The 24,707-nt window shown below is 40.0% G+C and overlaps 1 protein-coding gene across 2 annotated transcripts in view; it reads right to left on the reverse strand.

Moving 5' to 3' along the window:
- The window catches only part of snrka (SNF related kinase a), a 47,294-nt gene extending 28,338 nt beyond the window's left edge, over positions 1–18,956 (reverse strand). Inside the window, exons 1-2 of one of the 2 annotated variants that reach the window (XM_072260965.1) lie at positions 18,755–18,956; positions 7,526–8,242 (exon numbers count right to left, since the gene is read on the reverse strand). In XM_072260965.1, coding sequence (XP_072117066.1) covers positions 7,526–8,114 — 589 coding nt within the window. In that variant the 5' untranslated portion in view covers positions 8,115–8,242; positions 18,755–18,956. Of the gene's footprint in view, positions 1–7,525; positions 8,243–18,721 lie in introns of both variants that reach the window. The other variant, XM_072260956.1, reaches the window with a different exon arrangement.
- Between the last annotated feature and the right edge of the window lie 5,751 nt (positions 18,957–24,707).

The following is a 24,707-nucleotide window of genomic DNA, read 5'->3' on the forward strand; positions in this document are numbered from 1 at the left end:
CTGCAGGTGATGAATTGGAATCCAGTAGCGAGTGACTCTTGTTAGCTGGGCGGAAAATGAGAGGAGTCTGCCTGTGCAAGCCTGACAATATCAGCACAATGTTTACAATATCAAGTACGGAATGATGAAAAAAATAGTATACATCACAATTGCATCACTATTTTTAATCCCTTTTCTAAGGAAAAAATCATTTATGGTCTCTAGTCCCACTTAAGTCAGCATTCATTGTATTGCCCATAGGTTTTTAATTGCTGCAAGTGTTCACATTTTTTTCAGTTCTAAAACTGAATAAAATAATTTTATCCTTTTTGCTCAGTTGAAGGTTAGATGTCAAAGGAATGAAGAAAGTGATATTAAAAAAATGGACTCAATGCAAAAGATAAATCCCAAGGGCCTGGTGAGTTATATGCAGGTTGATATGAGAAGCAAGGGTAGATAATGCCAAGCCCCTAACTTTTCAGATCTTTTCTTGCCCCAAAAATGGAACTGACTGGCCAGAAGACAGCAAATATGGTGCAATTATTTAAGTAGGTTGGAAGGATAAGACAGATAACCAATGGCCAGTGTCTAACATTGACCATAAGCCCATAAGATGCATAGGAGCAAAATTAGGCCTTTCGGCCCCATTGAAACTGCTGCATAATTCCATTATGGCCGATTTACTGTCCCTCTCAACCCTATTCTCTTGCCTTCTCCCCATAACCTTTGACGCCCTGACTAATCAAGAATCTGTTAACCTCCGCTTTAAATATACTCAATGACCTGCCCTCCACAGCCAACTGTGGCAATGAATTCCATACATTCACCACCCTCTGGCTAAAGAACTTCTTCCTCATCTCTATTCTAAATGGACAATCCTCTATTCTGAGGCTGTGCCCTCTGGTCCTAGACCCACCTGTTACAGGAAATATCCCCTCCACTTCCATTCTATTTAAGCCTTTCAAAATTCGATAGGTTTCAATGAGATCCCCCCTCATTCTTCTAAATTCCAACAAGTACAGGCTGAGAGCCATCAAACGCTCATTTGTTAACTCTATCATTCTTAGAATCACTCTCGTGAACCTCCCCTGGACCCTTTCCAACACCATCATATCTTTACTTATACAAGGGGCCCAAAGTTGCTCACAATACTCCAAGTACGATCTGACCAATTCCTTATAAATCCTCAGCATCATATTCTTGCTCTTATATTCTACTCCTCTCAAAATGATGTTAGTATTGCATTTGCCTTCCTTACCACCAACTCAACTTGCAAGTTAACCTTTAGGGAACCCTGCACAAAGACTCCTAAGTTCCATTGTACCTCTAATTTTTGTACTTTTTCCTCAGGTCCCAATGGTGCCAGATTAATGAAGGTCAACCTGTATTGAGAACGCTGATGCACCGGAGCTCTAATAGTGTCAAGCTAACCGCTACACTACCATGGCACCCAATTACTTGTGGTAGTAAGGATTTTTGGGAGTGTTCATTGCCATTAAGGTGACTAAACCAACAAACATTTTGGCATTAAAACTGAACACTGCATACAAAAATCATGACTAATTACAGCGGTCCTACAAACAAGGAAGAAGTACTTTTGAAGAATATTTGCAGAATGTAGGAAAGCAGGTTATGTAAGCTATGTTCAGCATTCTTTCCTTTGCAGGTTACGTAGTAAGAAACACCTATGGCATCTTAACAATGTTGCACAGTCATACAGAACAAAAGCTCTCATCACAACAAAACATACCTATGCAACATTCCAATCACATCTCAGGAAATGAAGAGAGACACGTCACATATACATCGAAACAGTGAAACAAAGTGAAATGTGCTGTTTGCATCAGCACAGTCCAAATATGTGCTAAGGCAGCCTGCAAGAATCTCCACACTTGGGGTGTTTCAAACAGATAAGCTGAGTCTTAAATTGTTTAGTTCAAGGAAGCTTGCAGAACAGATGGATAATATCATTTAACAAATCAATATCTGATGTGTTTATAGTTGGGAGTTTTACGTTAGCTTTACAGCAATAATTGTGAACTATGAACATTAAGCTGAGGTCTATGTCTCCGAAAATTTTCTTAAACCATTTGTGTTAAAAGGATATCTGAAGAAATATCACATGCTTGTGATATCATTCAAGTTGGAGAGAAACCATATAAATGTAAAGAGCAGTTCAGGTTTATTAGGAATAGGGTAAGGAACATTAAGAATCGTGAAAGAAACAAGGGATGAATGAGCATCCATTCTTCCAACTTCAGTTTCTGTAACAGACAATCTGTTTGTCTGCATTATTGGTATGTATTTTTAGTTTATAGGAATTGTAAACGTGTTTTGGAAATAATTTGTCCTTTACCCCTTATGTTTAAGTAATGCTTTGTTTTCAAGGTGTTTTTTGTTTAGGAAATGGTTCATGTTTTAGAAATGGTTTGTAATTTGGAAATGTTTCATAATGTTTCAAGATTCAAGATAATGATTTAAGATAAGATAGAAATTCTCTGTCAGAATTTGGAAATGTTTAAGATAGAAGCCTTCTGGGTTTTAAATGTGCTTTAAGAGTGTTGCTTAAACATGTATCACTGTAAATAATTGAACTATGTTTTAATGAACAGCTCAAATAGTGAATATTGGCAGCTAAACTTGCTATGCAAAATAAACAGAGAAGAAAACTAATCTTTAAAGATTGGGTAATTACAGTATAATCTCCCTTTAGTGAGAGTACTTGTGGCTATTTATATCCAATAGGGCTTGAAGTCGTCATTTGAGTTAGAAGTTTGCAGTCAGCAAATCCAATACCATCACACTATCCTCATTCCTAATTAGGTATACATTGTGCTTCTCTTGAAAGAATTTTATAAAGTAATTCTACCCAAAGCTGAATTAAGCTGTGCAACTTAAAAGCAAATGAATGGTTCTATAAGCATATTGACATGTACTGCCCAATTATAACCAAGAATACTACAGTAACTAGGCCAAAAAAAATTAGAGCCTAAAGGAAAATATCCCTTCCTATTTTTATCAATGAAAAGGGAAAACTGGAATTCCAGAGAAGATAATAAACTATGCAGAAATATGACTGATGTTCTAATTTTCATAAACTCCAAACTTACGTCAGAGTTCATCTGACTCAGTGTCTGTGCTACCCAGTCTAATCGCATCATCCAGCACCAGATCCATTAATCTGCTGGTTACAGCTCTTTGGTGTGCATTTAAAGTGTGGTGTAAATTTCAGCCTCTACTATCCTTTCAAGCACAGTTCCAGACCTCCACCAACCTTTAGATAAAAAGCTTTTCCTCATTGCCCCTTGACTCCATCTATCAATTATCTTAAACCCATGCATTAGTTTTGTTAAGCGAAATAGGATCTTCCCATTTACTCATTTATCAATTGAGATGGATAAAATTGAGGGGATGAGATAAAGATTTAGTTCAACCTCATCTGCTCCAAAGAAAACAACCCTAATTTATCCTTTCAGTCAATATCTTTGTAAATCTCTACAACACAAATTTCAGAGCAATTACATATTTCCTGCAATGTGATGGTCATCAGAAATATATTCAGTGCTGAAGCTGTGGTCCAACCTGTGTTGTACATAGCTCGAGCATAACCTCCCCACTCCTATACTCAAGGCTTTGGCTGTTAAAAGAAAACATCTGTATGCTTTGACAACTTTTTTTTTACCAATCTTCCTACCTTTAGGATGTGTGAATGTACGTGCTAATATCCTTCTGTTCCTTGGTATCACTCATGTTCTTTCATTTATTGCATTTTCCATTGCCTTCTTCCACCTCCCCTAATGCACTACCTTGCTCCTCTGTTTTAAATGGTTTGTTAAGATTTCTTCCCAACTTACTAAACCATTTATATCCTCCTGCAGCTTAGAGCTCAGAGCCAGTTGTTTCATCATCTGCAAATTTATTTATTCTGCCACCTACATAATCTCAAATTATATCCCATAATTGGAACAGGGTACTAAGTCCCTAGAACCCTACTGATGCAGCCTTCCAATCACAAGATATGCTTGCCAACCACTACCGTTTGCCTCCTAGTACAGGGACAACTTTGCACCAACTAGATCCACTCTCCTTTAGACTTCTAATTTTTGACTAGCCTGCTAAGTGGGATCATGTCAAAAATTGAAACCCATTTGGTTACGTCAAATGCAATATACACTTTCATTTTTGAGGCACAATGGAGGGCCAATCTATGGGTAACGTGACCCCACCTTAGCAATTCTGTCCCCAAAAATCTGCTAATGATTTCTTACCATCCTCTCTTTCTGCAGTTAACAGTCCTCCAATCCTCCAACACTATTCATGTAGCAAGGTATACAATTTTCGCTTTTCCTTCTTTTAACAGCCTAGAACAGACTTCATCTCCACTTCGGATTTTATAAATGGAATAAAAGTTCTTGCCGTGTAGCTGAAGATGGCTGGGCATAAGATGCTATCCTAATAAACTCATGATGTATTGTCCACAGGTTAATTATAGTGTTATGAACCTCCAAAATCCACAGCCATCTAATCATTGTTCTGTTGTCTCTTTGGTGGCCATTGACATGAAATTTCCCATAGTTCCTTCATGCCACACTTGTGAAATGCTACCTTCATGGCAAGGCAGCTTGCTGAGTTTAGCACCTTGGTCCATGTCTGAAGCCAAATGGCCATGTAAAATCTAAAGCACATATGGAAATTTTCTGGGAGCAAACCACTCCTCTTGTTAGCTCTTTAATTATCAACACTGTAATAAACAGGAGGAATGACTGTAGGTATCATGATGAATTTACAAACTATGATGATCTTCATTTCTACTGCTGATATGGTCCACCGCACCTCATGATGTTTCCAGTTGGATCCACTGCAAATCCATCAATTTTCATAATACTAGAGGGTGGACTTGATTTGAAGACAGGACTTTGTTTCCTCAAGAATTGTACAGTGGTCTCTTCTATCACTTCAACCTGGACAGATTTACCTGTCACAGTAGACTGGTGAAGTAGCTTTATCAATTATATTGATTCAGACAAACCCATTATGTTGGATCTCCCCTTCAGAATTTGACCAGTTAGTTTAGTGCTGGAATTATCAGGTCCTCTTAATGATGAACATCAACGTACTTTGAGTGGACCCTCCGCTCCCACTCAAAGTACAGTCTGCATCCTTCTGAGTTCAGAGTTTCTACCGAGCGCTACTGCCTTCTGCTTGCATATCACTGTGTCACCCCTCTGACCGGTCTCTCCTACAGGTAACACAGAATCTTCTAATAGTTATATTTGAGGAACCATCAGTTTAATTTGATGCAAATGTATGATTTTGGAACACATACAAGACATCAGGAAAACACAATGGAGGAAGTCAAATTTTGGACTAGGAAGAATTAAAGAGATATAAACAAAAAAAGATCAGAAATTATTTTGGAATCACACCACTCTTTCTTAAAAGATCATTCTGATTCTCCAACGTGTTTGAACTTTTTTTGGCAGGTAAACCTAGTTTAGTATGTGTCATGACTGTGACAAAATGATATAAAGCTGCTAAGTAATATCACAGTAACATTACAAAGACAGCACAGGCACACAGCAAAATGACGACTGCTAAAGTCCCAAGAGAACCCCCACTTTGTTATTACTAGTATCTGAATGTTGATACTTGAAGAAAAATGGTAATAAATACACAAGTGCTATTTGGAATTTGGTACCTTAGACAAATTAAATAGTCTTCAAGTGGATCCAGATACAATAGGAGAATGACCCATGTGTGACAGATGTCTTCAGTGTAGGAAAGTTTGGACAGCAGCAACAGCATGATATCCAAATTCCAGAGATTGCCTATTCAAGATTGCGCACGAGAAATATGTGAAATACTGAGGGACTTTTATCAAAGTCTACCCTAGTTATAAAACTCCATTAACCTAACACGCTCAGGACGTGTGTCGGATTAGCAGATTTTCCTAACTATTAAATGTTATTTGATTAATATTTCAATATAATTTTGATTCACTTTTATTTTCAAAATAAAGAAATGTAACACAGTTGTGTGATAAAGTTTCTAACAAACCTGGCAAATTTAAAGGAAGTGCAGGACAAATTCTGCCAAGTGGATGAGCAGTGCAGCAAACATCATCTGGTCAACCAGATGCCAAACTCCTCAGATTTCACAATAGTCAGGCAGATTATCAGATAATGTTAAGATGTATAACTGGAACAACTAGGTACAAAAAAGAAGTCTTACCTTATACAGAGCTTGATTTAGAAGCCTGTACCCAGTTTTGATCCCTTTATAAGTCAAGGGACATTCATGTCCAAAGGAAGTCAGAAGATTTTTATCTGCACTGAATATGAGGTTTTGGGGACTGGAGCTTCTTATCAGGGAAAATATTTAAACTTAAAGTACATGATCAATATTTTTAAAATGTAGAAAGGATAAAAATACTTAGAGGAAAACGATATTTGATCTAGATTTTCTAGAGAGGACTAGTTAGCAATACTACGCATTACAAAAGCAGAGAGTTAGGAGTATGTGGTTTGCCGCACGTCTTTTGATAGGAACTTGGGAAATACAGAGCCAGGAGGCTCAAGCCAGATCAGCAAATCTGTGACCGAATTCTAAATAACCTGCCTTGGCACTCTATTTCTTCCTGTTTAAAATTAACAAATGTACTAATATGAATTTATGCTGACACAAAAGTTTAAAATGGCAAATTCATGCAAGTCAAATGCTTCCAAACTTCACCACTGAAAGGTCTGGCTCTAAATCTTAAACCAAGCACCCCAGACAACCCGAACAGTTTAAATTTAATATTTTGCAAACATAAACCTAAATTTCATGGAATACAAATCTAATTTGTTTATTTGTTTTAATTTTAGTCCTGGGATCAAGGTAGCATCCCGGGAAATCAATAGTGTATCATCTATACATATATCCTCAAGGTGAACAGATCTGCTTAAAGTTACTCCAAACACGATTTGAATAGGATATAGCGTTTCTATCACTTATTCCAGTTCTCCAGATACAAAAACAGCCAGCATTCTTCTAACTATTTTGATTATTTTTCATACCAATCTATGATATTTTAATGACATACGGATAGACAAATATCTTTGGATCATCACTCCTGAACAACTTTTCACTTTTAAACACTCTCATCTAATTAATCACATTATATTTTAAAATGTTCAAAGGAGGAGATGGACAAGGTCTTGCTTGCAGTAATTTCTAAGTTGTAGCATTGTGTGGGAGTATAGGAGGGTGGCTGATTGTCCTCACAGTCCACAGTCTTTCCTGCAATTCTCCAGTACTAAATTGTTACCCATTTCTTATTATAGGTAGTAAAAGGCTGGAAGAACAGGTGTTGTATCACATCTGATAAATAAAAAGATTTCATGGAACAGTTGATTATTTTTTTCTTTCTACCCCTCCTCACCCAGTTCTTTTCAATAACAAAATGCACCACCAAACCAAGCCTAAGCAGTTTCTGACAGTTAAAGTACTTTTAAAATCAAAATTAACAACTTACTTTAAAAGCCCACATTTAGAGTGAACCTACCTACTGCAGGTGCATCATATTCATCTCCAAGCAGAATTTCTGGTGCTGAATATGCAAGTGACCCACAGCTTGTTGTTAACTTCTTTCCAGGCTGAAACTTGTTACTAAACCCAAAATCTGTAAGTTTTACAATTCCTTGATGTTCGAAGAAAACCACATTTTCTGGCTTCAAATCTCTGTGAACAACATGCAGTTTATGGCAATAGGATATCGCATGTACTATCTGTGCAAAGTATTTTTTTGCTTGATCTTCACTGAGACCATCTTCATGTTTCATGATGTAATCAAACATGTCACCTCCATCTCCCAATTCCAGAATAAGATAAAGTTTTGTTTGGGTGTCAATTACTTCATATAAACGAACAATGTTGGGATGCTGCACAAGCTTCATGCATCGGACTTCCTGGAACAAATGCCCTGTAGCAACAGAGTCAAGTTTTGTTTTATCGATGACTTTCACTGCTACTTTTTCTCCAGTGAAAACATGTCGTGCTAATTTCACAACAGCAAAATGACCCCTGCCCAATGTTTTGTCTAAATCATATAGACCAGCAATTTTTCCATCATATCCACGTTTAAAACCTGCCATTGTGTTTTCAAAACTGGAAGTAGAACATAAGAGCTTATATCCAGTAGCAGGTAAAATGTGTCAATTTGCAATTATTTCAAAATGTCCAAAGGACCCATATTTTTTCTTGCTGTTTGTTATGGTGAACCCTGTAATATAAGAGGAAAACATTAAGTTAATTCATCTATGTGTAAAGACTGTTTCAGCACTGTATAAATGCTCTAAACACAATGTTATCAATCTCTGCAATACAAATGTCAATTCATAGTTATAAAATTAAAAGGGAACAACAGCACTGTGAATACCTCTATTGCAATTCCAGCTAAAAATGCATTTTGTTCATAACATATGTACAAATGTAAAGAAAATAAAGTTTAAAGTATTTTTCAATTTAAGGTTGCAGACAATAAGATAATGTCTTTTTGAAAGATCAAAATTTTACTCTAACCCAAATTATTAACTGTACAAATTAAGTCTCAAAAAAAAAATGGCATGCAGTAAGTAATACTACATATTCCTTCTGTATTAGAATGGCAAGGTAAAATTTTGCAAAACTGAGACAAACTAAGTAAGTGGCAAATCCAACAAATGCATTAATAACAGGAAGAAGGCTTATCTGACACAAAATTCAAGATGCAAAAAAGTACAAATCACCAGGCATTACTGAAATAAAACAGAAAATGTTGGTGATATTCAGGAAGTCAGGCTATATTTGTTTCTCATCTCACAAGTAACATTTCAGATTATTGACCCTACTCATAATTAAACAATATTGTTTAAATTGGAGCATAATTGGTAAAGGGAAAGGCTACTACTGTTACAGAAGAATTTGCGCTTGAAAGGCTTCACAGCTGCTTCTGACCACACTCCAGAATTATTCCAATGTTCATGAATTAATGTTGAAAACGCTAATTTAGAAATGGTTATCTTCTTGGATTGTCCCTTAGAATCAAGAGTGACTTGTTATAATTTCAGTTCTGTGAGTTCCAAGGTGGCTGAAGGGGCTAATGTGGGACCTGCATATTCACCATAGGGTGGGGACAGGTGGTTAAGAAGACATAGCCTAAGGAATAGGATAAACATGCAAATACTACTGTTTATGCTGAGTTTGTATGCTCTCAGTTCATGCAACAGCTGAACATGGAGAAAACCACTTGCTCTTGAGGTTATCAATGCTATTCCATTATTAGATGCACACAGAAGCCTAGCCTAAAAAGCAGAAAGAACATAGGTCCTGAACAACCAATCTGCCTATGCAGTCAAGCACCACAACCACCCATGGCAGTCAGCAGTTGCAAGCTGGCCTCAGCAAACATGTCAAAAGCCATGGAATTTAAGGAAAGGGGGTTTTCTAACCCTGATCACTTCTCCCATCAAATGTACTTACCTATTGAGATACAGTGTGGAATAGGCCCTTCTAGTCCTTCAAGCCACGCTGCCTGGTTTAACCCTAGCCCAATTACTGGACAATTCAAAATGAGCACTTAGCCTACCAACTGTTACGTCTTTGGACTGTGGGAGGAAACTGTAGTACCCAGAGGAAACCCATAGACAGTGGTAGGAATTTAATCTGGGTCGCTGGTACAGTAAAGCATTGTGCTAAACACTACACATAGATTGGAATAATTATAAATTGTGATCAAATACAGGAAGAAAACTTGAGTATTTTGTAACAACATCAATCCATTACACTCAATTAATATACCTTTCATGTAAAATTTCTTGTTAAGCGACATTTCAAGACACCTAAATATATGTCCAACTAATTGTAAATCAAGCCCATCCCAAGCACCAATGGAACTAGTCAGGAAATTTGTTCTAACTTAAAAGTCTCTCCTTCATCTCACGTATCTCTGCTCTCTTTTAATCCTATCCTCTGCCAAAATGGTTTAAGTTTTTCTTGTAACTCCTTTGCAGCCACTCCTGTTCCTCAGTTCCACTTTCTGGATCTCTTCCCTTGAAATGCCACTCTTTCAAATGCTACTAAGGTTCTGAAGGTTACTAAGGTTCTAAACAAAGGTTCTGAACTTAAAGAGGGGTAACTTTGAAGGTATGAGACGTGAATTAGCTAAGATAGACTGGCAAATGACACTTAAAGGATTGACGGTGGATATGCAATGGCAAGCATTTAAAGGTTGCATGGATGAACTACAACAATTGTTCATCCCAGTTTGGCAAAAGAATAAATCAAGGAAGGTAGTGCACCCGTGGCTGACAAGAGAAATTAGGGATAGTATCAATTCCAAAGAAGCAGCATACAAATTAGCCAGAGAAAGTGGCTCACCTGAGGACTGGGAGAAATTCAGAGTTCAGCAGAGGAGGACAAAGGGCTTAATTAGGAAGGGGAAAAAAGATTATGAAAGAAAACTGGCAGGGAACATAAAAACTGACTGTAAAAGCTTTTATAGGTATGTAAAAAGGAAAAGACTGGTAAAGACAAATGTAGGCCCCCTACAGACAGAAACAGGTGAATTGATTATGGGGAGCAAGGACATGGCAGACCAATTGAATAATTACTTTGGTTCTGTCTTCACTAAGGAGGACATAAATAATCTTCCAGAAATAGTAGGGGACAGAGGGTCCAGTGAGATGGAGGAACTGAGGGAAATACTTGATAGGAGGGAAGTGGTGTTAGGTAAATTGAAGGGATTGAAGGCAGATAAATCCCCAGGGCCAGATGGTCTGCATCCTAGAGTGCTTAAGGAAGTAGCCCAAGAAATAGTGGATGCATTAGTGATAATTTTTCAAAACTCGTCAGATTCTGGACTAGTTCCTGAGGATTGGAGGGTGGCTAATGTAACCCCACTTTTTAAAAAAGGAGGGAGAGAGAAACCGGGGAATTATAGACCGGTTAGCCTAACGTTGGTGGTGGGCAAACTGCTGGAGTCAGTTATCAAAGATGTGATAACAGCACATTTGGAAAGCGGTGAAATCATCGGACAAAGTCAGCATGGATTTGTGAAGGGAAAATCATGTCTGATGAATCCCATTGAATTTTTTGAGGATGTAACTAGTAGAGTGGATGGGGAGAACCAGTGGATGTGGTATATTTGGATTTTCAAAAGGCTTTTGACAAGGTCCCACACAGGAGATTAGTGTGCAAACTTAAAGCACATGGTATTGGGGGTAAGGTATTGATGTGGATGGAGAATTGGTTAGCAGACAGGAAGCAAAGAGTGGGAATAAACGGGACCTTTTCAGAATGGCAGGCAGTGACTAGTGGGGTACTGCAAGGCTCAGTGCTGGGATCCCAGTTGTTTACAATATATATTAATGACTTGGATGAGGGAATTAAATGCAGCATCTCCAAGTTTGCAGATGACACGAAGCTGGGTGGCAGTGTTAGCTGTGAGGAGGATGCTAAGAGGATGCTAAGAGGATGCAGGGTGACTTGGATAGGTTGGGTGAGTGGGCAAATTCATGGCAGATGCAATTTAATGTGGATAAATGTGAAGTTATCCACTTTGGTAGCAAAAATAGGAAAACAGATTATAATCTGAATGGTGGCCGATTAGGAAAAGGGGAGGTGCAACAAGACCTGGGTGTCATTATACACCAGTCATTGAAAGTGGGCATGCAGGTACAGCAGGCAGTGAAAAAGGCAAATGGTATGCTGGCATTTATAGCGAGAGGATTTGAGTACAGGAGCAGGGAGGTACTACTGCAGTTGTACAAGGCCTTGGTGAGACCACACCTGGAGTATTGTGTGCAGTTTTGGTCCCCTAATCTGAGGAAAGACATCCTTGCCATAGAGGGAGTACAAAGAAGGTTCACCAGATTGATTCCTGGGATGACAGGACTTTCATATGAGGAAAGACTGGATGAACTGGGCTTGTACTCGCTGGAATTTAGAAGTTTGAGGGGGGATCTGATTGAAACGTATAAAATCCTAAAGGGATTGGACAGGCTAGATGCAGGAAGATTGTTCCCGATGTTGGGGAAGTCCAGAACAAGGGGTCACAGTTTGAGGATAAAGGGGAAGCCTTTTAGGACCGAGATTAGGAAAAACTTCTTCACTCAGAGAGTGGTGAATCTGTGGAATTCTCTGCCACAGGAAGCAGTTGAGGCCAGTACATTGGCTATATTTAAGAGGGAGTTAGATATGGCCCTTGTGGCTACGGGGATCAGGGGGTATGGAGGGAAAGCTGGGGCGGGGTTCTGAGTTGGATGATCAGCCATGATCATAATAAATGGCGGTGCAGGCTCGAAGGGCCGAATGGCCTACTCCTGCACCTATTTTCTATGTTTCTATGTATCACATCTACCAGTCACCAGGATTAGTCCTTGGATGTAACTTAATTCATTTCTGGTAGTAAATTGTAACTGCCAGAGATTAATTGCATGATTTTCCCCACAAATCCATGCAATACTTTCTTAAATCAACAATGCAGTTAAGTGTTAACCTAAATGTCAAAATCAAATGACAGAACATTATTTGTTACTGACCCCAAATGGATTCCAAATTTTTAACAACTTACAAATAAAAAAATTGTCACAAACATCAAAAGTGATGGATTTAACTCGATGAATTGTTGAGATGTCACTAGTCTTGATAAAATGACACTTGTATCTAATTACATCAGTTTTTAGCAAATACTTTGATACCACTAACGATGTTTCAATTTTCTGGAGTCACAATTTAAGAAGTAATCTGCCTTTTCACTTACAATGAGTAGTGTTCAGATGCAACAGAAATAACAAAAAAGGAGGTAAAAATTCCCTAGTGAATATAGTTTGAGAAAATAACTTGCATCAGGCAACCTTGCACAAGTGACATGGAAATAGAACCACATTTCCTTTAGGTTTGTTTTTCTGTAAATGTCGTCATCTGTTATTACTCTGAATTTCATTACTCTGTGGTTGTTGCGGTAATCTCAAATTGATTAATTCTTCCACTGAAGGAGTTATTTAGTAGAAAAACTAAAAAATATGTACTATAAAAATCTGTAACTCAATCTTTAATCATAATTTTCAAAGAAGCATGGATCCTTATAAGTTCCAGGTTTAGAATTAGTGAGTGGTTAAATACCAAGCCAATCATGAATGTTTTTTCAATAACCTTTAGGAATTTATCCAAAAATGGAGATTTACCTCTCGGAGCATTTTCAAAAGTTGAAGTAGTCACAGAGTATCACCAGAACTTCCATAAAGAACAGTGGTGTGACAAACAAACACCCAAACTCTAAAACTCTATTTTAAGTTTATAATCATAAATAATTTAAATATTTGTCTCCAAGCAGATTTTAAACAACCAGCCTATGAAAACAAAATACTGACAATCTGGGAAGTGGAATTACACATTGAGATTCCACTTTTTCTGGTGGATGGAGCATAGGTGCTCGGCGAAGTGGTCTCCCAATCTACACTGGGTCTCACACTGAGAGCACTGGATACAGTAGATGACTCCAACAAACTGACAGATAAAGTGTCACCTCACCTGGAAGGACTGTTTAGGGCCCTGAATGGTACTGAGGGGGTGCGGGAGGTGGTGTTGGAGCAGGTGTAGCACTTGTTCCACTTGCAAGGATAAGTGTCAGGAGGGAGATCAATAACGAATAGCATAGGGAGTGATCCTTGTGGAAAGCAGAAAGTGGGGGAAGGGAAGAGGGAAAGATATGCTTGGTGGTGGGATCCTATTGAAGATGACAGATGTTACGGAGAATTATGTGCTGGACATGGAGGCTGGTGGGGTGGTAGGTAAGAACAAGAGGAACCCTATCCTTGGTGGTGTGGTGGAAGGATGGGTTGAGGGCAGTGTTGATGGCAGAGAAAGGGAAGCCCCTTTCTTTGAAGGAGAACAACTCCTTTGTTCTGGATTGAAAAGCCTCATCCTGAGAGCAGATGCAGCAGAGACCGAGAAATTGAGAGAAGGGGTTAGCATTTTTACAAGTAACAGAGTGGGAAGAGATATATTCCAGGTAGTCATGAGAGTCAGTGGGTTTATAATAGACATCAGTAGATAAGCTGTCTCCAGAGATAAAGAATGAGAGATCCAGAAAGGGGAGGGAGCAACACTCACAACACACTGGAGGAACTCTTGTGGAGGTACACCTACCAGCCTTCTCCTTCCCACCCTCCCCCCACCTTCTTTATAGGGCCTCTGCCCCTTCCCTCTTCAGTCCTGACGAAGGGTTCCGGCCCAAAACATTGACTGATCGTTTCCACGGATGCTGCCCGACCTGTTGGGTTCCTCCAGCGGTGTTGTGAGTGTTGCTTTGACCCCAGCATCTGCAGAGTATTTTGTGCTGAGAAAGGGGAGGGAGGTGTCGGAAATGGACCCGGTAAACTTGAGGGCAGGGCGGAAGTTGAAGGTAAAGTTGATGAAATTGACAAGCTCTGCACGGGTGTAGGAAGCAGCATAGGAAAAGTTGGGGAGTGACACCAGAGTAAGGTTAGAACACAGGTTATTTCATATAGCCAACCAAAAGTTTAAAGTCCTGAAATTGCTTTAAAGGCAGCTCTGTGAGGGTGGCTTTTAAAAATCGGTATCCTTAATCAAATATTATTAAATACCCCTGTTCAATTGCCAATAGACCTGGAAATGATTTGCAATCATTAATTATTTTCTCATTGTTACATGTTTCTATGTGGAATAAAGCAAACAGTATTTTGATGTTAATTTCAGAGATGTGCATAGCTTATTGGCATGGCATGTTGAGGTTCTATCATGCTTTTCCCCAAGTAACTTGGACCCTAGCTCTTCATGTTTTATTTCCATTCATTTTCAACATTTGCACAAACTGCCATAATTACACTAACTTGCAAGCAATAGTTTCCCAAAATCAGGGAAAATACTGCTCATCATCATCAATTCTAGACATCAGTTCTATCTACATAAAACATCCTTAGAAAACATTTTACATTATTCAAAAAATAACCTAATCCCTACAAAATAGAAAATATTTTAACTATAACTTTTCTCACTTAGACATCTACTAAATTGTTCTGCAATTTACATACTACAAGTAACAAAACAATTGTTTTTAAACTATACAGAAGCATGTGTCAGTTATTAGCAAATATGCAACAAATCAAACTGAATTACTTCTTTAAGTATACACAATAGACAACTAAAAAAAGGTTGGATAAAAAAATGTTTGTATGAAATAACATTACTAAACCATATTTCTGTTTCAAAACAGAGTACAATTCTCAAGTAACTATAAACCAAGATGAAAAGTGTACAATACAAAAAGCTTTACTGTCAGATAAATATTATAATTGTCAAAGATTCAAATTGTCTCTTGACTCTATTCTAATGAAATGCTAGGCAGAGATTTACTGAATATTCACATCATGAGATGTCTTTCAGAAGAGTTCTAAAAAAGCTCCACATGAAAGATTTTACACAAACTGCAACCCATGTATTCTAACTATTCCTATGGGACAATCCAACTCTCCAGGTGGGAACATTTGTCACATGGGAACTCAGTTTATGGTTGCATTTCTGACATACAAATCATTTGGGAAATGGAAAATTCTCAGGATCGGAACTCTGGGGAAGACCTGTGCCTCATACCATACAGGCAGATATTTTAAGCAGTATTATAGCTCAAAATATTCTAACCAAAATGCCAAAATATTTTTCCAAAAACGTAATTGGATTCAATATGGTAACCTTGCTATAAGCAGTGAGAGCATTGAAATTACATGGAAAGTACTGGTGGGAAATGGATAATACTGCAACTTAATGGGAAACCAATGAGAGGAAAAATAAGTACTTTACATACAACAGCAGAAGTGTACAATTACAGACATATGCACAAATCTAGGTATATCAGAATGTAGAGCAGCTTGTAGATTACCATCTCTTGTTTGAACATAAAACTACAACCAAAAAAATATACTAGAACCTCCAACCCTCCAAACAAAGTGATCGTTTTTCAAATTAAAGTAATTAGTACATTTGTAAAACTGCTTAGGTAATCAAAGTTTCAAATTTTCATTCAAAATAAAAGAGACAACAGCCATATCTGAAGGATGAATAAGTCAATTCCATTGCTTCCTGATTAAACTACAAATCTCTCCCCATCTTTTTTAGTATTTAGCTGAAAATCCATTCACGGCTTCATATTACAGATACTGTAGTAATATATTGAGAGCCATGTTCTTTGTTATTCATTTTCACTTTCATGTCATTTTCTTCAGTCTATTGTAATTGTACAGCAACATTGAATGTTGCAACTGTATAAATTGAATTGATTGAATTGAATTCAATTGACTTTTCTTATATCCTTCTCATACGAGGAGTAAAAATCATTATGTTACTTCTCTAAGTGTGCAATCATCGTAACCTTATAATAAATAGAACAGCCAATGTAACATCAGCGTGAGTTAATCAGTCTGATGGCCTAGTGGAAGAAGCTGTCTCAGAGCCTGTTGGTACTGGCTTTTATGCTGCAGTACTATTTCCCAGATGGCAGCAGCTGGAAAAGATTGTAGTTGGGGTCACTCAGCTCCCCAATGATCCTACAGGCCCTTTTTACACACCTGTCCTTGTAAATGTCTTGAATCACGGGAAGTTCACAAGTACAGATGCGGTGGGCTGTCCACACCACTCTCTGCAGAGCCTGTAATTAAGGGAGATACAGTTCCCATACCAGGCAGTGATGCAGCCAGTGAGGATGCTCTCAATTGTGCCCCTGTAGAAAGTTCTTAGGATTTGGGGGCCCATACCAAACTTCCTCAACGGTCTGAGATGAAATAGGCGCTCTTGTGCCATTTTCACCACACAGCTGGTATGCACAGACCATGTGAGGTTGTTGGTGATATGAATGCCAAGGAACTTGAAGCTGTTTACCCTCACAACCCCAGATCCATTGATGTCATTAGGGGTTAGCCTGTCTCCATTCCTCCTGTAATCCACAACTGGCTCCTTTGTTTTTGCGACATTGAGGGATAGGCTGTTTTCTTGACACTGTGTCAGAGATTGGCTTCTTACAGCAGGGCTGAACCACTATACCTACTTACTGGTTAAAGGGCGTCATCAAAAATCTGTAACAACTCAACAAAAAAAGGGGGTTTGTTTAAATAAAAAAAAATCAGCAGTTGCTTTATGGCAAACAAAAAACAAAATGCACAAGAACCCAGTGATTATTTAAAAAAAGTTGAAGAAGGTTGTTGAGGGGTTATATGAGGATACAAAATGACAGATGCGCAAAGTAGCGCCAACTACCCAGATTTTGCATTGCGACATAATTAAATTCTGTAGCCTTAAAAAAAGATGACATTTACAATAAGGCTGATGCAATGTTTGAATTACTGTAACCAATGCTCCAGGAAAATTAATAACCAATTACATTGCAGAATCAATGCCATACTGACCTAATCAAAAGCCATAAGTGACTGAAAAATGCAATTTTCTCTTTAAATGTGAACTAATTTTATGTAAAAGGAAACAGCACATACATTGTAAGCAACTGAGATATGGTCAATGGAGGAACCACAAGATGCTGCATGGTAACTTCAAAATTCAAGTCAGCAAAGTCACAGGTTTAAAATGCATTGTAAAAATAGAAAAGATTTCTTCCTTAATCACTGCCTCCCATGGTCAAGCAAGGAAATTTCGGAGTTTATGACCTTGGCAAAGGAAAGTACAACCAATAGAAAAGCAATAAAACTGGGAATTGTCAAGAGATAAAAATTGGAGTGCAGATATTTTGAAGAGGTACTGTGCTGAAGTTTGCAGAAAGGCAAAAAAGGGCAGCAAAAATTTATTAGAGAATGTAAACTTACACATTGGTTAACCGGCAGGCAATGTGGATCATTGTGCAGAGGAAAGACGAGTGATCAGGAATCACTGTCACAAAGGACAGCTGTGTATGACCACTGTACTTCACAGAATATATTGAGGGAGGCAGGTTTGGAATGTGACGGAATAGTCAAGACCAGAAAAAACAATGGCAAATGATGATTCCAGCAGAAAATGAGCCAAGGAAAAGCGAAAGTCAGCAATGCTACAGAAGTGAGTATAGATTGCAATGACAAGGCTGAGGTCAAACGCATGGGACCAGTTGGCGAAGTTGGAACGCAAAAGAATGTAAATACTGGAAATCTGAAATAAAAGCAAAATATACTGGATACACTCAGCAAGTAAGACAGCATCTGTAGTAGATCGCTGACTATTTACCGGATGAAAATGGTATTGCTTCGAGTATTGCCTTTAAGAAGAGGGAGATGGAATTGAGTTTTCCTGGACCAGCGATCGGATGGAGGGAATGCATTAGTACACGAACGTCAAGTAAAACCCGATAGAAAGAGCCACCTTGCCACTGTGGCTCACCCAAGTCGCCGCAGCCCCCTGGGAAGGGGAAGGGGAAGGGAAGGGGCGGGGCCAGAGCGAACCAAACCTAGGTGTACGCGTCCCGCCTCCTCCTGCTCGCAACCGAGCCGGTTACCGTGGCGACCGTGCCTGCCCTCCCGGGCGTTCCGTTGCTGGCGGCGCAGGGCTCACCGAAGGCCCGGATGGCGAGTGCCTCACTCTCGCGCAGCCCTCGGTGAAGGGTGAAGGGCGAAGACGGCCGCGATCACCCCGAAGCAACAAGCACCGTCGGAGCGAGCGGAGAGGGGGAGTTGGGGGGGGGAGGTGATGTGAGCAGAAACGGGCGAGAACTGGCACTTCGCCTCACCTGGCTTCCGAGCACGGCTCTTCGCCCGCTCACCTTAACCAAAGCCTGCGATCGCTCGGTTTAATCCTCTCCGGACCTAACCACGCGAGGGATCTGAGGAGCAGCAAGACGGCGCAGGCAAGTGGACGGCCTCGGATGTGAAATTCCCGTAATCCCGTCACCGGCGCAGTTCCCAGCGCCGCGCAAACCGACAGCTGCAAACACAAGCTCGGGCTCGAGCGACCTGCGCAGCACTCAACTGCGCATCCCCTTCAACGTCAAAAGCAGCTCGCGGCAGGGGCGGGGGCAGGGCTGTGACGAGCCGGCTACGCGCGTCATACCATGGAGTGGTAGGACTTTGAGGTGTGGTGTCAACGTTGTAACCGGCAGCAGGTTTGCACCTGTAAGGTGAGGGTGTGGCTGACCTCCGCGAGTACTAATTATTCCCCCTCCCCCCCTTTGCACATTTTTAATATTATGCAAGTCAGATAAAATCTATAAACCCGCAAAGGGTGTGCCAATCTTCAACAAAACAATTTTTTCCTGTAAGCTGAGTCAACTGCACCGAAGGTTAACGCCAATAGGTTGCTAAAAAATGCTTCCTGTCAGTAAATTTCTGTAGAGGACTGTCGGTGGCAAAAATAATAAAGCATCAGTTGTGATGGCTTTCAAAAGGTGAAACATTTTCTAAACGAAGAGACATAGAATTAGAAGTTGCTGGAAACATTTAACAGATGAAGCGGCATCTGTGGAAGGTGAAATAGTTCAGGTTTTTCCTTCCACAGATGTTCTTGCTGAGTGTTTCTGGCATTTTCTGTTTTCATTTTGGTTTTATAATCTAAGGCCATCGTGTGAGGATGACTGACTTCAGTTTTATGAGTTTAGCAGGGGTTCACCAAATGTGCCACAGCTGAAGCTGGAGGTGCTGATGCATAGATAGTATGAGAAGTATTTTGATGCTGTTAGTCTTTCATTTGCTTTTCAAACAGGAACTTGAGGTAATTTAATAATTTTGCCTTCATCATGGTGTTGAATTTCCAAGAAATACGGAGAGGTATTAATTTTCAAGGAGTCTTTGGGGTAAATTTGAGGTAGCTAAATTTGAGAAAAACACTCCCAAGTCTCTGGATTGATATCAAGGACTTTTACAGTCAAAAATTCATGTTTATAGTGGACATTGCACAAAATGTAGTGCTTTTTAAAGTATTATTACACAGAAGATTACATTAATTGTGCCACCTAGATGGATAGAATCCATGCCGTGATAGGGGAGGCATCTCTTCAGTAGCTGAAAGGTGTTTTGGAGAGATCATTTCAGAAGACCTTCCCAAGGGCAGACAGCAGGTGGCCCCTTCTGTAGTTGCAGAAATGTAATTTGACTTTTTTGTAGATGGTCATCATCTGAGATCCCATGGTTCGTCTTTGTCTCGTTCAGGTAATAGTCTGTTGTTAATTTGTAAACAGCTGCAAATTGCATTGTAAGTTTGATACCACTTGCTGAAGAAGGATGTGCATTACCATAATACCTTCCACAAATTCTCCCAAAGTGTTCTGCGGACAGTTGAGAAGTCTTTGAAATATGCTTAGGAGGATCTAGGTCTAAATACAAAATATTCTGCAGATGCTGGGGTCAAAGCAACACTCACAACACGCTGGAGGAACTCAACAGGATGAGCAGCATCCGTGGAAATGATCAGTCAACGTTTTGGGCTGGAACCCTTCGTCAGGACTGTAGGGGGAAGAGGCAGAGGACCTATAAAGAAGGTGGGGGGAGGGTGGGAAGGAGAAGGCTGGTAGGTTCCAGGTGAAAAACCAGTAAGGGGAAAGATAAAAGGGTGGGGGAGGGGAAGCAGGGAGGTGATAGGCAGGAAAGGTGAAGAAGGAATAGGGGAAAACACGATGGGTAGTAGAAGGAGGCGGAACCATGAGGGAGGTGATAGGCAGCTGGGGGAGGGGGCAGAGTGAAATAGGGATAGAGGAAGGGAGAGAATTACCGGAAGTTGGAGAATTCTATGTTCATACCAAGGGGCTGGAGACTACCTAGATGGTATATGAGGTGTTGCTCCTCCAACCTGAGTTTAGCCTCATCATGGCAGTAGAGGAGGCCATGTATGGACATATCCGAATGGGGATCCGCCTCCTTCTACTACCCACCGTGTTTTCCCCTATTCCTTCTTCATCTTTCCTGCCTATCACCTCCCTGCCTCCCCTCCCCCACCCCTTTATCTTTCCCCTTACTGGTTTTTGGCTTGGAACCTACCAGCCTTCTCCTTCCCGCCCTCCCCCTACCTTCTTCACAGGGCCTCTGCCCCTTCCCTCTTCAGTCCTGACGAAGGGTTCCGGCCCGAAACGTTGACTGATCATTTCCACGGATGCTGCCTGACCTGCTGAGTTCCTCCAGCGTGTTGTGAGGACCTAGGTCTATACTGCAGGACTACTGTCTTTTGTAGACCCACATTAGGGAAGCTTGGTATGTTTCCTTCTCTAAAGAGGCTCTAAGAAAAAGCAGCAGCTTCATTATCCCAAACCAAATTTATTATAATTTAACAAAATACATGAATATTTAAAAAAATATATATCCTGGTAACAAATCCTGTTCCATGTATCTTGGTTGAAGTGATGCAGATTATCCTTTCAAGTGTCTCAACTGGGCAATACCTAGAGCTGTCAGATTTTAATTGGATTTGAAAACTCCTAAGCTTTTCTGTAATAGAAGTGTTTATAACAGAAGTTAATCTCCAACTCTGCATGATGACTTCAAACACTATTACAAACATTATTCAATGAGGTCATAACTCATTCTTCTGCCTCAGTGCATTTTTACTGAACTAATCCCATAACCCTCGAGTCCCTTAATGTCCTGAAGTCTTTGGATTGTCATTTTGTATGCAATCAATGACTGAACCTTCACTGTCCTCAATGTCTCCTACTCTCATCATGAATGTCCATGCTCTTCTTTGAAGATTGTGTGCAGCCAGGGACTCCTAACACCCCCTGGTCACTGAAAACAATTCTGCATCTGTCCTATTTAACACCGTTTGAAATTATTGTGTAACATATGGCTTCCAATATCAATTGAGGGGACGTTCTGGGACATCAATTCTATTAGTACTATTAGGAGACATTTAGGAGACCATTCTGCCAAAATCTACACTGGTACAAAATGAGGTCAATGTGCAGATCTTCTGCTGATACAGAAAAAAGTCCTGCCATTTTATCTTGGCTATTTCCCCCTCTTTCTTTCCAGTGTTGGCGACTGGTCTCAATCCAAAATATTAACAGTTCATTTTTCTCCAGGGATGCTTTTCTTTTGTTTTCCACAGATGCTTTCTCATTTGTGTTGCTCTAAATTTTCCGCATCTCCAGTCTCTTGTGTCACCTGTCTACCTTCTGATTTGTTGTTTTCCTATTATCTCCTAATAAGTATTGAGCGAATTTGTATGTTTCCAGTTCTGTTGGCATTAACTAGCTGCTTTTATTCTGTACAATAAGCAGAATGCTGGAGGAACTGAGCAGGCCTGGCAGCACTTATGGAGAGGAATAAACAATTGACATTTTGGACCAAGACCCTTCATCAGGACTGGAAAGGAAGGTGGGGAGAAACCAGAATAAGAAGGTGGAGGGAGGGGAAGGAGTTCATGTTGGCAAATGATAAGTGAGGCCGTGCGAGGGGGAGGGCTGATGAAGTGAGAAGCTGGGAGGTGATAGGTAAAGGACTGATGCACAAGGAATCTGATGGGAGAGAAAAATGGACCATGGCAGAAAGGGAAGGAAGAGCACCAGAGGGAGTTGATGTACAGGTGAGAAGAAGTGAACCAAAATGGGAAATGGAAAAAGAGAAGGGGGAGAGGTGAGAAATTGCTGAAAGATCAGTTTTATTCTGCAGATGTCCAAGTTTTCTTACTACAAATTATCTCAATACAGTAGCTCTGAACTAGAGGCTATATATCCAATGGAGAGTTCTGGAGAAACTACTTCAGGCAGAAAATGATAGAATGCTAACGTAGCAAGTGAGGAATAGGCTAGATTAATTTAAGTGCAATGTTTGAAGGAGAATAGAACAAATAAGTGAACCAAAGTGAAGGGCAGACACCGGAGAAGCTGCATTTTGTGCTTAATGATTGTGTCACTCTGAGGCAATGTAATATAAATAAACTCCTACATAAACTCCTACATTTGTCAACCACAGTATGGGAATGATGTAACTGTGACTTTCTCACTGCAGAACATTTGGTGGTGTTCCATTTTCTTGCTAAACTTATTTCAACACTTAATGTAGTTGATGCAAGCCGACATAATGAGATGAGTTATCTACTGTTTGTCGTATCCTGCAGCCTGCTTCAGCTTTTTATACACTTTGAAGCACAAATATGTCCTAATTTCTGCAGTCCAGTTCAGATTGTTCCATCAGGATGCAATTGATAACATCAAAAAAACATGTAGTTATCTCCCTTGAATGACATGGTGGGGGGGAGTGAATTCCTTGGGACATGTAAACAAATCAGTACTTGATAAGTAATATGGTTATAAGCAAGCACTTGTGTAACTGTATGTTGTTGACTGTAAGCAGGAAGCAGCTCATCCCAACACATTTCAAATTGTAGTCAGCGACTTTAACCGGGCCTGTCTGAAGAAAACCCTGCCTAATTATCACTAGCATGTAACTTGTTGACCAGAGGTCCCAACACAGGAGACCACTGCTACACTATGATAAAGAATGCGTATCGTACCTTTCTGAGACTGCATTTTGGCAAGTCAGTTCATTTGGCTGTACTCCAACTACCTGCATACAGACAGAGCCTACAGAGCAAGGCTCCAGAGATCAAGATAACTTGATCGCAGGAAACAGAAGAGCAATTGACTTGAGTCAGTGGACTGGGCCACGTTCAAGAACTCATCTGATGTCTTGAATAACTACACCAGGGTCATTATAGACTTTATTTAAACAGCTGTAGATGAGTGCATCCTCACAAAATCATTCAGGGTTTTCCCCAATCAGAAGCCCTGGCTGAAATCCAGAATCTGCTGAGAGCAAGGTCAGAGCCATTCAAGTCTGGAGATCAATAATGCTACAAGAGATGCCGGTATGATCTCCAGAAAGCCATCTCTTGGGCAAAGTGGAGATTCTGGACTAGACTGGAATCAACAAGGGATACTTGACAGCTGTGGCGGGGTTTGAATGCCATAATCTCCTACAAAGTAAAATCTTGAGACATGGGGGAATAGCAGAGCATCGCTTCCAGATGAGCTCATTACCTTCTATGCTTGCTTTTAGTCTCAGTATCTGAAGGTGATGTACGGGCTGCCTTCAAGAGAGCGAATCTATTGGCCAGAAGAAGCTACAGTCTACAAAATCAGTAAATTTGAATGAATTGAGGACAGTGGAAGCAGATAGACCAACTGTCCTTGCTCTTGCTGCAGGCTTGATATTGGTGTCTGCCATTTTATGAAGACACACTGCTCTCCATTTTGTGTGCTTAAGTTGTTTGACTTAATCAATTAAAGAAGATGTAATGACGCTCCAGGTAATCTGCTGGACTAGAGATAATTTCCAAATAAGAATGTTCATTGGTTGGATACAACTCTGCAGCGTTTTGACTGTTGGAGTCTCTATCTGTTCTGTGTGATTCAAGCTGGTTGCTGATTGAGAACAAAGAGCCACAAATTACCGAATGTCACTTGCTGGGAAAATGGCAATAAATGGATGTAGGCCTGGAGTAGAGCCAATAAAAAGGAGTTAAAGGTCAGACACGTGACCTACAGTCAAGTGCACTGGAATGTAAAATATGAAATGGTAAGGAATCAATATAAATCGGATGCTTCAAGTGTGCTGTTGGTAACTCTGTGGGAGAACAACTATCGCGGATGTGAGGTGCCCCACGGATATATGGAGATTCAAGATGGGACCACGAGAAACGTGGCCAGCAGCAGAAATTCCTTTTTAACTGGTATTTTATGTTCTTTGACTGTCCATGGAAGGTCAGGGAAAACTTAGTTGGTGTGCATG

Source organism: Mobula birostris, chromosome 1 (assembly GCF_030028105.1).
Source record: "Mobula birostris isolate sMobBir1 chromosome 1, sMobBir1.hap1, whole genome shotgun sequence".
In the NCBI taxonomy this organism is placed as follows: domain Eukaryota; kingdom Metazoa; phylum Chordata; class Chondrichthyes; order Myliobatiformes; family Myliobatidae; genus Mobula; species Mobula birostris.